At 35.2% G+C, this 17630-nt stretch overlaps 1 protein-coding gene across 1 annotated transcript in view; it reads right to left on the bottom strand.

Moving 5' to 3' along the window:
• Positions 1 to 17630, bottom strand: part of LOC138318439 (ral GTPase-activating protein subunit alpha-1-like) — a 93497-nt gene that overhangs the window by 30430 nt on the left and 45437 nt on the right. Inside the window, 15 exon segments of the mRNA XM_069260784.1 lie at positions 3387 to 3407; positions 4548 to 4729; positions 5405 to 5571; positions 6742 to 6892; positions 7151 to 7204; positions 7429 to 7578; positions 8000 to 8119; positions 8121 to 8228; positions 8782 to 8882; positions 12646 to 12724; positions 13077 to 13187; positions 13694 to 13802; positions 15494 to 15552; positions 16597 to 16722; positions 17204 to 17335. Coding sequence (XP_069116885.1) covers positions 3387 to 3407; positions 4548 to 4729; positions 5405 to 5571; positions 6742 to 6892; positions 7151 to 7204; positions 7429 to 7578; positions 8000 to 8119; positions 8121 to 8228; positions 8782 to 8882; positions 12646 to 12724; positions 13077 to 13187; positions 13694 to 13802; positions 15494 to 15552; positions 16597 to 16722; positions 17204 to 17335 — 1670 coding nt within the window.

Raw genomic sequence — 17630 nt, 5'->3', positions numbered from 1 at the left:
ATAGTGTTTTAAGAAATCTTTAATTACACAAATTTCATAAAAATCCAGACATACTGTTAGATGAGTAAGAAAGGCAAATATTAGATATTGAAATAATACTTCCAAATAATTGAATAATAATTACATAAGTTTAGTAAGAATTGCTTCAAAAGATGTTTAGGGTATTCATTAAATGTTAATATTACATCTGCATATCATAAGATAAATATCAATTACATAAATGATAATAAATTTGTGGTGTCCAATGTCAAAACATGAAACAATTCAAAATATCAAACAATTTATTGTACACATCTAAATATCACAATTTTGAAAGGGATGTCAGAAGTAAGAATCAAAGAAAATTACAACTGAAGAATAAAATCAATCTTTAATCAATCGGAAAAAGTCAATTTGGTATTTTTCAACATATGAAATAAAATAATATGGATATATGATTTCACATAAATGGAAGTTAACTTAAATGTTGTAGCTACCTCAGAAATAGTTTATTTTCTACATCATTCAAATATCATGAATATCTCAAAATTCCTGTATATTTGTTGGGTCAACTTTTCAAAAACATTTGTCATTTTCTTATTGCAAAAGATAACACAGAATAAATATGATGAAGATTATAAACAGTATTGGTATATGGCAGATATGTATAGATTAATAATCATTAGGTAAGTATACTGTATGCATAAGATAAAGGATACACCTGTAATAAGAGGCACAAAGGACCAGCATTGCCCATCTGACTATATTTGTATCTCAGTCTTTATGGTTAATTGCTCATATACCAATATTACAAATATTGGTTTGTCTTGGTTTAAGGTGACAATTACAATGGATCAAATAAAAAGAACCAGGGCCTGTCATCCTGTAACTTTTAAATAAGAAAACAATAGAAATCTCAATGCTTCCCATGTCAAACCAGTTTTCTTGTCCTAAAGGACAACCTTACAATAATGTTTAAATTCCTCTGATCTGACTACAATTTCATCCAAAATGCTATTCAGTTATTTAGGACAAAGGATATTTAACCCATTTCCACTATTATTAAAGTCCCTCATGATCAGTATATATACAAGGCAAGGGCAGCATTACCAATCATGCAAAATCTGTTTCTCTAATCCATTAGGATGTTTCTGACTAACTATGGTCAAATTCATTTACACTATACGACAATAAGAAAAGGACGAGACCACAAATAACAGACAAACTCTGTGCTGCAACATTAGGTCGTTTGCTCTCAGGTCAAGTAAGCTAAAAAATAACATTAAAATCCCAACCACACCTTTAATCATTTGTTAATACTTTTTGGCTCAGAAAACTTTCATTTATGTTAGTTTTTTTCCACTGGTTACATTTCCATTTAGCAACATAAATTTCTCTGTCTAGCTCTAAATTCCGTTCAATCAGCACCAGCAGATTACCAAGACAGCAAAACAACATCTCACAACACAAACAACAAATTTATAGAAATCATTTGCGACAGAAAGAAAACATGTTCTAAAATCTTAGACTAGTAAATTCTGTCTAGGTAGATAGAGATTTGTACATGGCTAGCTTTCTACATTGTTACACATCCATACATACAAACAGATGACATGTCCGGGGGATTTTTTTTTATCCTTCAGACGTATTTTCTTCTTAAATTTTTCAAAATGTCCCTTGTATCAAAATGACTGACATACTTAAGTCTTTTTAACAGTTTTTTTTTTTTTTTTTTTTTTTTACAAAAATTCCTTAATGTGTTATAACAGTTGATCAGTATAAATATCCAAACAGCATTAATTTAATACACCTTCACACTCTAACACCAAACAATATCCAAATATAGCAACAGAATATTACTGATACATGCTAAAATGATGAGACAGCAACAGAAAGTGTGACAGGGAAACAACAAAACAAAAGTACCACTCTAGGCTTTAAATTATATAAATACTTATACTGTGAGAAAATCAGGTGCCGTCTCTAATGCTCATATTGACATGAACTTTCTTAATCAAATGGACAAGTAGAAATTGAAAAAAATACTACAATTACATTGAGCAAAATCTTAAAAGCTTATTATAAAAAATCTGACACTTTGATAGGATTCTTCATTGCAGAAATATATTTTATAGTTTTATGTTGCATATGAACCATTTTCTTATCAAAAAAGTTTGTGACACAGTAATATTTCAAACCAACTTTGCCAACTATGACTATTTTAAACGCAAGAGATCCCAGAGGGATCTTGGCGCCCACCAAAGAATGATCTATGTCTGACGATGGAAAGAGGAGGAATCTTTTCTCTGCTTTTCAAACTTTTACTACATATTACTACATATGAAATTTGAAAAAGATCCTTTCAGAAATTTCTGAGATACATCTATATAACAGTAACAAACTTCAATTTTAAAAATCAAAGATGGCTACCTGTCAGCCCTCTTGTTAACTGGTCAGTCTGAAAATGAAATATGCACAACTAGACCCATAGGGGAACCTGCACAAGAAATAGCGGTAACAAATTTCAATTGTCAAAATCCAAGATGGCGTCCTGTCGGCCATCTTGTTATGATCAGTCAGAAAATGCAATATGCATAACTAGGGATCTAGGGGAACCTGCACAAGAAATTTGAGGCAGATCCCTTCATTACTTCCTGAGAAATAGCAGTAACAAACTTTGATTGTCAAAATCCAAGATGGCGGCCTGTCGGCCATCTTGTTGACCGATCGGTCCCAAAATGCAATACGCACAACAAGGGCCCTAAGGGAACCTACATGTAAAATGTTAACGGAAAGAAGGACGGATGGACCACGGACCACTGACGAAAAGCGATTTGAATAGCCTACCATCTGATGAATAGCCTACCATCTGATGATGGTGGGCTAATAACTAACAAGTATACTAGGTGGTCTTGAAACATTGAAATCATGATTATGTGAACTTGATATGTATAAAGTATTCAATTATACAAATGTCAATCCTACACTTCCTTCTTAAAATCAACATTTGTCTTTCTAATTATTCTAAAATTAGTCTAGTAATTCTGCTCCACTACGATTCTATGTGATACGTTCCAATACAAGATCTAATAGCTCTCCGTTTGCATGACACCTGACCACCATGGTCATATTCAGGTGACCCCGAATGGAGAGTTGTTAGATCTTGTATTGGAGCATATCATAGAGCATCACAGTGGAACTGACTAGATTGTCTTGCTAATAGAAGTTGATCATGAACAAGATAATGAGTTTAGAGAAGACGGAAGTCACATCATAACATAGGCTCACACAGCACTTAGAGCCAGGTGAGCTAAAAAACTATCGTGAGAGAAAGATAAAGATGATGATGGGCTGACAGATCCAGTTGCACTTTGCCAGATTTTATGTGCTTATCTATATGCACTTACTGAATTAATGTTTCCTTTCGTCTGATAAAAAAAAGCAAAGAGGAAAATTGTTAAAGATGCTCATGCATACCAAAATACTAATTTGCATACTCAATAAATTGAATTCACATTATACATGGACTATTTTTTTCAATAACTAAAAGTTATCTTAATACAACAAAATACAATATTCATGCATATCGTAACAATTTGTTCTGCATCAACTGATTCAGTTGAAACATAACACTATTATAGTTAATCTTAAATGCACTATAATGTATTTACACAAGTGTACAGGTGAACTTTGTTTAACACTTAATAACAGGTCTTATGAAATTTAATTTACCCTGGACTTTTTTCATCAGTCATAGTCTTTTTTAACACTTAATAAACATTTTCTTTATTGACTGCTATTTAACAAAGTTCATCTGTACAAGCAAACACATATTTTAATCTCAGCAAAATATACATTATCAAATACAATCCACGATGCTTGAAAAAAGCAAAAATAACTCAAGATTGTATTAACTAATAATTTTAAATAAATATAGAAGTCTCAGAATGAAAATATGATGTACAAAAAATTCTGAAGAATCTATTGAACCACTGTTCAACTTGTTTGATCAACATGTGACAACAGACATCAAACACTAAAATTTCATTTTGCCTCAAAGTCTGATGATTAAAACACTTGATCAAACAGTGTTATATGAAAGACTCAATATTTTGTTTAAATTTTAAAGTTTTTGTGGAAAGCTCCCTGAAATTGGTGAATTATTGAGCGGAATGTTTATATTGGGGTAATTTTAACAAATTTGATTTTTCGCCCCTTAATACCTATCTTTCATTTCTTTTTTCTTATAAACCTATCAGTCTTCTACCCTCAGGCCAAATATTAAAACGGTCCATACAAGACATGTTACTGAATCTATTCTTGTCCTTTATTGGCCTATGCACACTAAAATTTAGTATATGAAAACATGTATTAAATTAAATTAAATTTCATGTTAACAAATAGACCAGTCACAACGAATGCCTGTGAGAAATCTATGCAATCTATACCCATTCCAGATTTCTCTTTCTACCCAGAATAACTGAACCTGTTACCGACTCATAAATCTTTGTTATGGAGGACACATTGGTGATATGTGAATCAATGGATCATACGTCAATCAGCCTTACCTGGAGTCCCGTTTGTGTTGGTTGTAAAAGTTCAGCTCCGCTTCTTTTTGTTTGATCACCATACGAGTCATGTTACTCTCCGCGTCCTCACTGAATCCCTCGGGAGCTGGAGCCTCCAGATTTAGGGCAACACCCGGAATGAGGAGACACTCCGGGCTCGCACAACCAATATACCTCAACATCTGTATATATTGATACAAAAGGATATCGAATAATACTATTTACATATAAAATCTTGTGTTGACCATTAAATTAAGAACTACCTTGTTTAGTTCAGGGATTTTTCATTATAAAGAATACAATCTTTTCTTATCTTGAGGTTGTGACAACAAGAAATCACAATGCAAAGGGTAATTCAAGAATTATGCCTCAAGGGTTGTTATTTTGTTGTCACTCCCTCACAGTAGGGAAAGGTTATTTTTCTCCCACATAGAAAAGAAAAGGGTCAATTGGTAATCTCAAAATTCTTGTTGACAATACATGCCACAGTTACGCTACATGAATTCATGATATCCTGTAATTGTTATGCCGGAACTTCCAGTCACACCCTAGGGGTTGGCAGAGAAATCTCTCACAGCTAAAACCATTGACAAATCAGTAAATGGTGGGAGAAACACAGATTATTTACAAGTACCAGGTAAAAAGAAAACCTTAAATTTTCTGTGTAAGTTAGGTCTTGATGCAACATGACAGAATGCGATAGACTTTGGTTACACTGTTTGCCCTCCACTTCATGGTGGTGGCATTCAAGCCTTGCACACGTTACATAATTCTTGAAGAGTTACATTTCATTTTGGAAGTGAAAAAGCATTGAAATACAACAAAGGGAAATAATACTACAAGATTAATTTACTAACGTCATTGAGGTTATCCTGGCCAACACATGTTGAGCGGTAGTGAGGAATCTCACTGACTAGACGCTCCACAGCTGTACTGGTAGGGAGGGGCAGAGCCTCAGGGTCCTCGTGTATGATGAGCGGCTCCAGGCTTCCATCATTTAACAAGTCTAACAAGATTTTAGCATCTGCAACAAAGAAGTGAAATATAACATCAGTGAAAAACACAGAACACATATACAACATCAGTGGTGAAAAAACACAGACCAATATACAACATCAGTGGTGAAAAAACACAGACCACATATACAACATCAGTGCAAAACACAGAACACATATACAACATCAGTGCAAAACACAGACCACATATACAACATCAGTGGTGAAAAAACACAGAACACATATAAAACATCAGTGGTGAAAAAACACAAAACACATATACAACATCAGTGGTGTAAAACACAGAACACATATAACAACAGTACAAACACAGAACACATAACAACATCAATGCAAAACACATATTAACATCAATGCAAAACACAGAACACCTGTACAACATCAGTGCAAAACACAGAACACATATACAACATCAGTGCAAAACACAGACACATAACAACATCAGTGCAAACACAGACCATATACAACATCAGTGGTGAAAAAACACAGAACACATATAAAACATCAGTGGTGAAAAAACACAAAACACATATACAACATCAGTGGTGTAAAACACAGAACACATATAACAACAGTACAAACACAGAACACATAACAACATCAATGCAAAACACATATTAACATCAATGCAAAACACAGAACACATATACAACATCAGTGCAAAACACAGAACACATAACAACATCAGTGCAAAAACACAGAACACATATAAACATCAGTGGTGAAAAAACACAAAACACATATACAACATAAGTGGTGTAAAACACAGAACACATATAACAACAGTACAAACACAGAACACATAACAACATCAATGCAAAACACATATTAACATCAATGCAAAACACAGAACACATATACAACATCAGTGCAAAACACAGAACACATATACAACATCAGTGCAAAACACAGAACACATATAAACACACAACACATCAGTGCAAAACAGAACACATATACAACATCAGTGCAAAACACAGACCACATATACAACATCAGTGCTTTTAATCAAATTATGACAATGGGAAAGAAGTTAAACAATGACTAAAAAGATATCAGACAGCAAATGTCACATCATGGTAAAAGCTAATCCATGTCCATGTTGTCTACAACAATTTCATTTTAATTCCACCTCATCTTTCCATAAGATAATGTGTAATAAGTAGCAGAATACATACTATGTGTGGAGGATCCTTGCTGACACCATGGAGGGGCATAGAGTACAGAACTCTCCCAGGAATACTTCCCGGTCAGATCCCTCAGTAACACACGTCCAACACTCCTGGCCGTGGTCAGTCCAGCGGTCACTCCTCCACCAGGTACATCCAACTGGGCACACAAACATTCAGTAATCAATGCATGTTAATCTTAATTTGAAAATTATAATTCTTATGAATGATGTCTACTTTTACAAATATTAAACTATAAAGTGCCATCTAAAAGTGACATGATTAGTGTCAATTCATTACATAAAGTAGAAAGTATTTATGAATTAATTCATAATATCTTGGAAAAGCTAAAATTATATAAAATGGTTTTTTTTTTAATTAACGCTTTATTTGTGCTTATTAAAAAGTCCAATCTTACCTGTGCTGGTAACTCTATAAAGGATATCAATGTCTTCTGATTCAGCACAAAAAACTGGAAAGAAAACAAAATTGTTCATATTAATATGATAATTCAATGCATAAAAGAATTTCCACACAGCATTATGATAGCATCAAGCAAAACAAATTTTCCTTTTGATTTTCACTTATTACAGCAAGGATACCTTTATTATAAGGACAGTCCAAGTACCATTTTGATTTTGAGAGACTTTTTTTATTGTCACATCATTGGACAATTTTTCAATGATTAAAACATACCTGGATATTTGAGGCATAAAAGATCTCTTGTTTTAGGTCGTCTATCTCACAATGCTCATTGTCATGGTGTTCCTGGATATTACTGTTCAGCCGTGCTGCCCCGGCTCCCATTGGGAAATGGCACAGATGGTTCACAAGGTGACCAATCAACTGTAACAAGAAATCATGTAATTTTCACTGGGAGATAAATCAGCTGTAACTCTCAAATTATTAAAATAATATTTGATTTACCTTAAGGACATGCCAGGTTTGTGAGTGGAGGAAAGCCACCAACCAGCGGTCAGTACCTGGCAACTGCCCCACATGGTATTCAAACTCTCGACCCAGATGATAGATGGAAATGTATGAAATATACGCCACAGTATCACATAAGCTCACCTTGGTCCTTCAGATCTGGTGAGAGCTTTTAATATACAGAAGCACATATTTGCAGTTATGCTGAATGCATCAATATCTGCAATCTTAAAAGAATCTGAAATTATGACATATAAGAGAAATATACTTAGAGCCATATATTTTAGACTAAACATCTCAGTAGTAAAACCCTTTTACATAACAAAATAAGACTCACCGTTCTGGCAGCGAGCTCCACTGGTTCCATGTTAGAGTTCCTGTCCTGGCTCTGTTCCCCAGAATGGGATCCTGTCTGGGAGCTGAGTGAATCGGTGCTTGCCTTGCGGAGAAAGCCTGTACATGTCCCTAAGGTACTCAAAGTCTGAGTCCTGAATCATGCCAGCCAGGAGTTGTCTAGCCTGTAGTAGTGACTCTTGCGTATGGCCCCTCACTGCTGTGTTCAGTACCTGTTACACACAAAAACCTTCAGTGTAATCCCAACAGTATAATAAAATTGTCCATCAGTACAACTCAGGTTATATTCCACGAATTCACAAATACTAACATCAATTTTGATTTATACTTCCTGGGCTGTTGAGATAAAAGATTTCGCAAAAAACTGTTCTTTTTGTCAAAATTATCTATACATATGTTACAAAGACAGGAATATTTTTTATAAGAATCTGGTTGGGGAGCACTTGCCAACCTTCATGTTGACCAGCCAAAATGTTTGCTACATTAAAGTTGAGATATCTCTATTGATGAAAGACACCTGTGAGATATCACCAGTCTTCTCTGAATCTCTTCATGAATATGGATTTTTCATGTCATGAACAGGTATGACATTTTCTAATCTAAAGTATGAGCCAGCTACCATTAGATCATTCTCAACATCCAAATATAAACAAGGTGAGATAACATGATAATTATCTCCCTTGAAGAAAATGGTAAAAAGAATATGTTTTTCATGAAATACTACGGACAGAAACTATGTAACAAAACCTGTAAGTTTAGACTGACCTCGAACACCTTATAAACACATCCCTTGTCTGTGTCGGTTGTCTCCAGGAGAAGGTGTATCGGCATTCGTAAACACCACTCAGCCATACAAAAACATCATGGACTATGATCAGCTAGAAATACAAAAATCAATAAATCTGTCAACATCTGAGTGCACAATATGTCTGATAATGATTGTGTAAAGTATTAGGAAACATGTGCATGAAACTAATAAAAAAGATAGAAATTGTTTCAAAATTTTGATGGCAGAATGGGATTCATTCCAACCTCTGTCTATAATCTAAATCCAAAATCCAAATCTTAATCCACATGATACACATTTAGAATCAAAATTTAAAATATTCATATGCTATATACCATAAAAATAACTACTAAAATTTCACCACTCAATAAATATATAGTAATTTCTCAAAAGCAATGTTTGGGTCTTTCAAAGATCATAAAATAAACCATTACATTCACAAACTGCATTCCAAACCAAAAATAAACAGACATGTTACACATTCACGGAAACACATTTTTACTTATATATATATATTTATATGATATATACAAAAACAAAAAAAATGGAAGGGTCGAAGTGGGATGATTCAGTGACAAGTAATTTTAAAACCTAATAGCCAAGATACGCATTATCTCCTATATAGGTCAAAGTTCAGAATACAGATCACAGTGACCTACTTTTGGTATAAGACACAAGGCCTTGCCTTGGTGAACCTGTAACTCCAGCAAGAAGGTCCAAAGGAAAGTTACGTTAGAAAAAGGAAGGATGAACACAATGCTATATTTGTAGGGGTCTAATAACATTAACAACAAATTGAAAATAAGCAAAATTCCCAAAATAAAATCCACAAATCTAACATAATACAAAACTAAAAACTCTAAAGCAATTTTGGTAATGATACCCTTTACCACAGAAAGTAATAAAAATATTCATAATAATTCCATTGCAACATACACAGTTTTAGCCCAAAAGGGACAGATTTAATCTATTAACAAAAAGCATGAACATTTATGTTAGGTTTACATTATGTTCCCGGCAACCACGTTAGCAACGTTTGCCCGAAACGTGGTGCGCTGTGGAATTTTGGCTATTTTTGTCTCTGTATTCAAGTTGAGCTAGGTCTTGTGAAGTTTTGCCATAGTCTTTTACGGATTATGTGTTAGACCATGGATATAGGGGAAAGTGCTGTTACCGGAGGTTAAAGGTACACTACGGCTTTTAGCACGGTCTATCAAGGATACCACTACGTTCTCTCTAGGCCTGTTACGATCTGATGAGGTCTGCTACGTTTTACACTTTTTGATCAAGCTCCCGATACGTTTTTCACGGTCAGCAACGGCTTACTAGGTATGAAAGTCTGATGCCGGGCTTTTTTGGAGCAAATGAAACAATATCTATTGCCGAAAATCTCTTTTTCAAACAGGTTTTAATTACAAAATATGTTATAAGAAAAGAAAATCTTGACTATATTTGGTATAAATATATAATTATTAGAGCAAAGTGTTTCTACGCAAATTTTTTTTTCTGTAATGTTCTCACTTAATCTGCCTTTTGCAATGATAGCTTTGGTGTGATTTGAGGGATTAAATGTGTTTGATAATGAATATTTCTATTTATTACTACAAATAATTCCATGAAGTATCAATATGTTACCAGGCCAGATAATGATACTCCACCATATATTGCTTGCAACGTAAGACCGTATTAAGACGTAACACGCCGTATCACGTCGGGATTTCAACCGTTCCCAAGCTGTGGATGTGCCTTGACAGAACGCATCAAAACGGTTATCATCCACCTTGGCTTGCCGTCAAAACCTTGACAAAACCTGAACAAACTGGCATAATACGTGCAGCCAATCTGCATCAACTGTGATAAATCGTGGAAAAAATGCAACAGAAGGTCACAAAACTTGAAATCACCGTAGGATTCCGGGTGGTAAACGTGCTTGCTGCCCGTTCCATCACGTCCGTTGGAAGTTTTGTTATGACCTCGAACGCACTGTTACATTTTTGTTAAGTCACTCCCGTTTTTTATTACGTACTGTGGCGTTCACCATCTGTACCGTGACTGCCGTGGCAAATTTTTTGACAGTTTAAAAATCTGGCACGGTATCCATGGTAATCACGAACCGCTCACGTTTGTCAATCACGACCTTCTGCGCTGTCTCATGTTGTCTCGCGGTCACCACGTTTTGTCCACGGTGGCCTGAAACTGGGCTGCCGTGGCCACCGTGAACATAGTGTAAACCTAGCATTAGTTACTCCACAAAAACAAGAGGCCCAGAGGGCCTGTATCGCTCACCTGGTTTGTAATGCCAAATAAATTTTCTGAATACAGGTTCATTGTTTCTTTTCTGAAGGAATTTTAATATTAACCTCTAAATCCACTAATGGGCCCCACCCCTCCTGCCCCCTGGGGGTCAGAGCCAAAATTTATACAAGTTCTGTTCCCCTTCCACAAAGGATGTTTCTGGCCAAATTTGGTTACAATCCATGCAGAACTCTATGAGAAGTAGCGATTTAAAGGATTTACCTCTATTTTCCCCTATTGGGCCCCACCTCTCCTACCCCCAGGGGATCAGAGCCAAAATTTATACAAGTTCTGTTCCTCTTCCCCAAGGATGTTTGTGGCCAAATTTGGTTACAATCCATGCAGAACTCTAGGACAAGTAGCGATTGATAGAATTTACCTCTATTTCCCCTATTGGGCCCCGCCCCTCCTGCCCCCTGAGGGTCAGAGCCAAAAATTTATACAAGTTCTGTTCTCCTACCCCCAAGGATGTTTGTGGCCAAATTTAGTTACAATCCATACAAAACTCTAGGACAATTAAGTAGCAATTTATAGAATTTACCTATAATTCCCCTATTGGGCCCCGCCCCTCCTGCCCCGGGGACCAGAGCCAAAATTTTATACAAACTCAGTTCTTATTCTCCCAAGGATATTTCTGGCCAAATTTGGTTACATTCCATGCAGAACTCTATGACTAGTAGCGAATTGAAGGATTTACCTCTATTTCCCCTATTGGGCCCCACCCCTCCAGCCCCCGGGGGGCCAGAGCCAAAATTTATACAAGTTCTGTTCCCCTTCCCCCAAGTATCTTTGTGGCCAAATTTGGTTACAATCCATGTAGAACTCTATGACAAGTAACGATTTAAAGGATTTACCTCTATTTCCCCTATTGGGCCCCGCCCCTCCTGCCCCCGGGGGGGTCAGAGCCAAAATTTATACAAGTTCTGTTCCCCTTCCCCAAGGATGTTTGTGGCAAAAGTTAGTTACAATCCATGTAGAAACTCTATGACTAGTAGCGATTTAAAGGATTTACCTCTATATTTCCCCTATTGGGCCCCGCCCCTCCTGCCCCCGGGGGGGTCAGAGCCAAAATTTATACAAGTTCTGTTCCCCCTCCCCCAAGGAGACTGTTTGTGGCCACTGGGCTGCCGTGGCCACCGTGAACATAGTGTAAACCTAGCATTAGTTACTCCACAAAAATAACCACATTTGGTGTTCCTGGTACCACAAAACATAATGGGTTGCAATATCTATACTTACATCATCCTTTCAAATCAAATGCACAATATAATTATAGAATGGGTACATTTATGTGTGTAGAGAGAGAATCTTGTACATACAATAAAAGTGAAGGGGAAAAGGTTGAAAGAAATCAGGTGACTTGTCTTGGAATAAGTTAATGCAGAAACAGAAAGTAATTTTCCACTGAATCAGCCAATACACATTTAGAAAAGTTTTCTTCAGTTTAATTTCAAAAATTAAATAAATGTCACATTATTTTGTAAAACATCTGATTATTATACATGTATATATCATAACAGAGTGATTACATTTCTCTCTAAAGGATTAGATAATCACCTTCTTCTCCTCTTCAGAGTTTGTTCCCCTTGATAATGGTATGAGAGTGGATACTGTCGCTGCTATGACCTACAAAATATAAATTTAGGTACAAAAAGGTACCAAATGAACTCACTAAGGATCACCTCACTACAAGCATCTTCAACAATCAGTAATAATAGTTGCTACATTATCACACATATCTCACATAAGCTGATGATCTGTTGATCTGAATGAACCCACTGTCTATCTTTGCAATCTGCTTAAATTGTTGAAGATAAAATTGAACATCCTTCATGATACCATCTTTTTTGAGCTATGTATATCCACAAAAGAAATGATTTATTTTTTTTTAATTTTTTTTTAGATAATGTTTGGATTAAGAGTAATAGCAAATCCTAATGAAGGTCCTCAATGCTGGTAAGCTTTGATGTATATATACCTCAATTATGCGTTTTGGCAGAGCTGGATCATAGCTGAGAAGTTTGTCAGAGTGGTCACACAGCATACACAGCATGTCAGATGCCAACTTAGAAACCATCCGATTTATACACTGAAATAAACATATTTTCAATTTCATAAAATTTCATTTGGGATAAATGAATATCAAAAAGTGTGTAATGAAAAGTTCTTTCTTTAAATAATTCTTTTCAAGAAATAGAACAGGAAAATCTAAATTATGCCTGGGAGAATATAATGGGGTATACATAAAATTACTTATTAAGCCAATTGTTACTATGAGAAAGACTTTTCAACATATCTATGTGAAAAAGATTTCTTCGTGGGTACTTTGTTATATATATAAATTACTAATTCTTTTCAAGAAATAGAACAGGAAAATCTAAATTATGCCTGGGAGAATATAATGGGGTATAAATAAAATTACTTATTAAGCAAATTGTTACTATGAGAAAGACCTGTCAACATATCTATGTGAAAAAGATTTCTTTGTGGGTACTTTGTTATATTTATAAATTACTTCACTTTTGTTGTTAGTTCAGTTTTAATGTCAGATATGTTTTTGTAAATGATAGAACCGGGTTAGATATGATTCCTTACTCTTAGAGCCCCCAGTAGGACAGTCACAGCCTCATTAAGTTTAGGATGTAGTGTTCCATGGCTCAACTCTTCATATAGAAATATCCCTATAGTACTGACAGCAACACACCTATAAACATACAAACACACTATAATAGGAATTAATAATAAATTTTCAAAATTAAACTTCAAATTTCAGTAAGACCCCTTTAATGCTTTCATAGGAATAGTGAAAACAAACTTTAAATGTCAAAGTTATAGATGATCATCTGTTTGCCATCTTTCATATAAGTCCAAAAACGCAATAGGCACAACTAGGGTCAGAGGATATAAAATATATATGAAATTTTAAAATTTAAGGGAGATCTCTTGAGTATTTTTTAAGAAATAGCAATAGGAATTATCTATCGATGATGGCAATGGACTGCAGAACATGGACGACAACAGACCACAGAAGAAATATGATTCAAACAAGCTTACAGTAAGTGCTGCAAGCAACACACGTCCCCTGACATCAAATACAGTTCCTAATCTATGGTAATTTATTATTGCTTAGTTATACTATCATTGTATGAAGTTTGAATAAATTATGTTGATGTGTTCTCAAGTTATCGTCCCAAAACGAAACTTTTTGAAACAATCTATTTTTAGTAACAGTGGCTTTTGTAGTTGACCTTTTGACCCCAAATTAAATCTAAAGCTATGTGATCTCCTATGATATTGTATGAAGTTTGAACAAATTCTGTTGATGTGTTCTGAAGTTATCACCCTGAAACTAAAGTTTGTGTAACTATCTATTTTTAGTAACAGTGGCCATTGTAGCCTAAATTAAATTCCAAGCTGTATTCTTGTATATGCTACCAATGTGTGAGTTTTTAAAAAAAAAAATTTGTGTAACAATCTATTTTTAACAGTGACCTTTGTAGTTGACTTTTAGACCCCAAATCTAATCCCAAACTGTATTTTCAAATATGCTGCCATTGTGTGAAGTTTTTTTGTTCTTAAGTTATCATCTGGAAACCAAATCCAGACAAACAGACAGACAGACGGGAAAAAACACTATAATGACATTCGGTTTCACCGGTACGGTACTAATAGGATTTTTAGTAACAGTGGCTTTTGTAGTTGACCTTTTGACCCCAAATTAAATCTAAAGCTATGTGATCTCCTATGATATTGTATGAAGTTTGAACAAATTCTGTTGATGTGTTCTGAAGTTATCACCCTGAAACTAAAGTTTGTGTAACTATCTATTTTTAGTAACAGTGGCCATTGTAGCCTAAATTAAATTCCAAGCTGTATTCTTGTATATGCTACCAATGTGTGAGTTTTTAAAAAAAAAAATTTGTGTAACAATCTATTTTTAACAGTGACCTTTGTAGTTGACTTTTAGACCCCAAATCTAATCCCAAACTGTATTTTCAAATATGCTGCCATTGTGTGAAGTTTTTTTTGTTCTTAAGTTATCATCTGGAAACCAAATCCAGACAAACAGACAGACAGACGGGAAAAAACACTATAATGACATTCGGTTTCACCGGTACGGTACTAATAGGCCCACCATATGATGGTAGGCTAAAACATTAAAATCATTTTTGTATCAGTTCCTTAAGTTAATTAAAGATGATGCTCAAAATATTATTTGCCCATAAGTCAAACTTTAGTACCTAGATAATGAACTTTACCCCATGAGGCATCAAATATTAGATCAAGGGCAATAACTATGCCCTGAAAGAAGACAGTTAATGAAATATTACAACAGGGGAGACAACTATGCCCTAGGAGAAGACAGAATATTAAGCTCAGAAGGCTTTAACCCACCTAGCCAGTCCAGCTGGCTCCTTCTTTCCTGCCCGCAGAAGTGTGTTGATGACTTGTTCCTGGATAAGACAAAAGAGAACCATCATACAATTGCTATTCTATTAGGGATGGGTATCGCGAAAAATTTTGTATCGCGATATATCACGATACATCATAAGTGTATTATGATACATATCATGATATTTTGGTATTATTTTTGTATAATAAGAATTGCATGTTTTTTTTCTGTCAATCACCTAAAAAGAGTATGAAATAAATGTTTTGTCAATATATCACTTTCATTCTTGTTTTTATCTATAAAATGCGAGATAATGTCTGTGTTACTTCCGCTCGATGTTTTGCAAACACTTAACGTTACTACTGGACGGGACTAAGTAGCTGGGTGATGGCGACGCAAGTGAGTCGTCAGGTTCCTTGTTCCGCCACTACATTTAACGATTGCCGTACACAATCGACATCCAGCGATGCTTTCCTCGTTATTTCTTTCCCCTTTACGTACTGTAAGGCCAAAATGCTGCCATACAACCGCCTTTGCTTCGGATTTTTTACGAGGTTATCATTCGTGCCTATGAAGGCCGCCATTTTGAAACGTTACTAAGCACAAGATCAATCATAATCTACGTATGATAACATCACAAAAATCCATCTTAACCTGTACATTTGTCTGAAATGTTGTTTTAGTTTTAATTTTTATACAAATTCTCATTTTAAAAATATTTCCCGTCAAAAACGAAATTTTCACTGAAATATACGGGAAATCCCCGAATGATTCCGAGTGAACCGATACGACTAAATCGTACCGCGATACGTATCATTTTCAAAATGAACCTGGATATATCGGTATACCGATAATACCGCACACCACTATATTCTATAATGTATGAAAATATGTATCTTATGTAGTGTCTTATTTCTCAGTGACCATTTGAAAAGACATGAGTTACAGCTAGCAGAATTATAGGCAAAATATCTTCAGTTGGCAAATTCAGACAAAGACATGTGAAATTATGCCTATGGAACAAATTAAAATCTTTTGAGAGTTGACTTCGAACTGCTACACATGTTTACTCTGAAGTATGATCAGGCCTCAGATTACTACTCACCTTAAATTCATTTAAATGTAAACTGTTGATGGAGAGGTCAGCATGCTGGAGTACCTGGACTTCATGTAGATGGTTAGGGAAACACAGGAGAGCTCCTAACACAGACACAGCCTCAGTGCGTGGAGTCTGTTGGAGAAATAGTCTACATGAGTAATTTGTACATCAAGAACAATTTATTGACATGTTCATCACCAGACAACTTGAAGGTAACTTAGTACTCCACTTTTCTGAATAATGCCTCACAGTTTATGTACACACAAGTTCATGTATTCTTCTGTATTTGCATATAACAGAGTTATCTGCCCTTGGGAGTAGGTATTTATTGTGACGTCATGGTTTTGCGAGCGTAACCTCATACTTTTCGGAGAAAATGATGTGAATTGTGCCCCCAAAATAATGACGTCACAATGGATATCTACCCACAAAGGAGCTATCAGGGTAAGACTTTTATAATTTATGAAAATGCGTGTGTAATCATACAAATACAAATGCGATGACAAGAATGGGCTTTTGGCAAGAATTGGTCACCTGCCAGTAGTGGTAGATTGTTAGACAACTAAATGATCACCTGAAGAAGAACAACACAAAGCTAATGGTGTAAACCTACCTCAGTGATGTCTACTGCTGAGAGTACAGCTCCCGCTGCGTGGATAAAGTTAGCGATGAGTAGAGTTGACCCTAGTAAAGGCATGGAGAAAAAGCGGGCCCCAGCATAGCGAACCAACACATTGATGATATCCTGTGTAGAGATTCACAGAAGTTTTAATGAATACCGGATATTTTGGTTGATTTCAACTGATAGCAATGATGAATAAGTAATCGTATTCAATAGGCCATGGTATCTTGATAAAATTTCCAAGTTATCTATTAAGTCTTTGAGTCAGAATATATTTTACAAACAAAGTCTTCAAATTGGATAAAATCAAGATAAAGTGAATTCTCAGACAATTAATTGACAAAATGATGACCAACCATGTTATTTAAGTATTATGGTATACTCAGTTATCCTTCTTACTGATGACATTAATAGGATA

This window comes from Argopecten irradians, chromosome 3 (assembly GCF_041381155.1).
Source record: "Argopecten irradians isolate NY chromosome 3, Ai_NY, whole genome shotgun sequence".
Classification (NCBI taxonomy): domain Eukaryota; kingdom Metazoa; phylum Mollusca; class Bivalvia; order Pectinida; family Pectinidae; genus Argopecten; species Argopecten irradians.
Note: the sequence above shows the minus strand (reverse complement) of the source record. Positions and strands in the feature narration are given on the sequence as shown.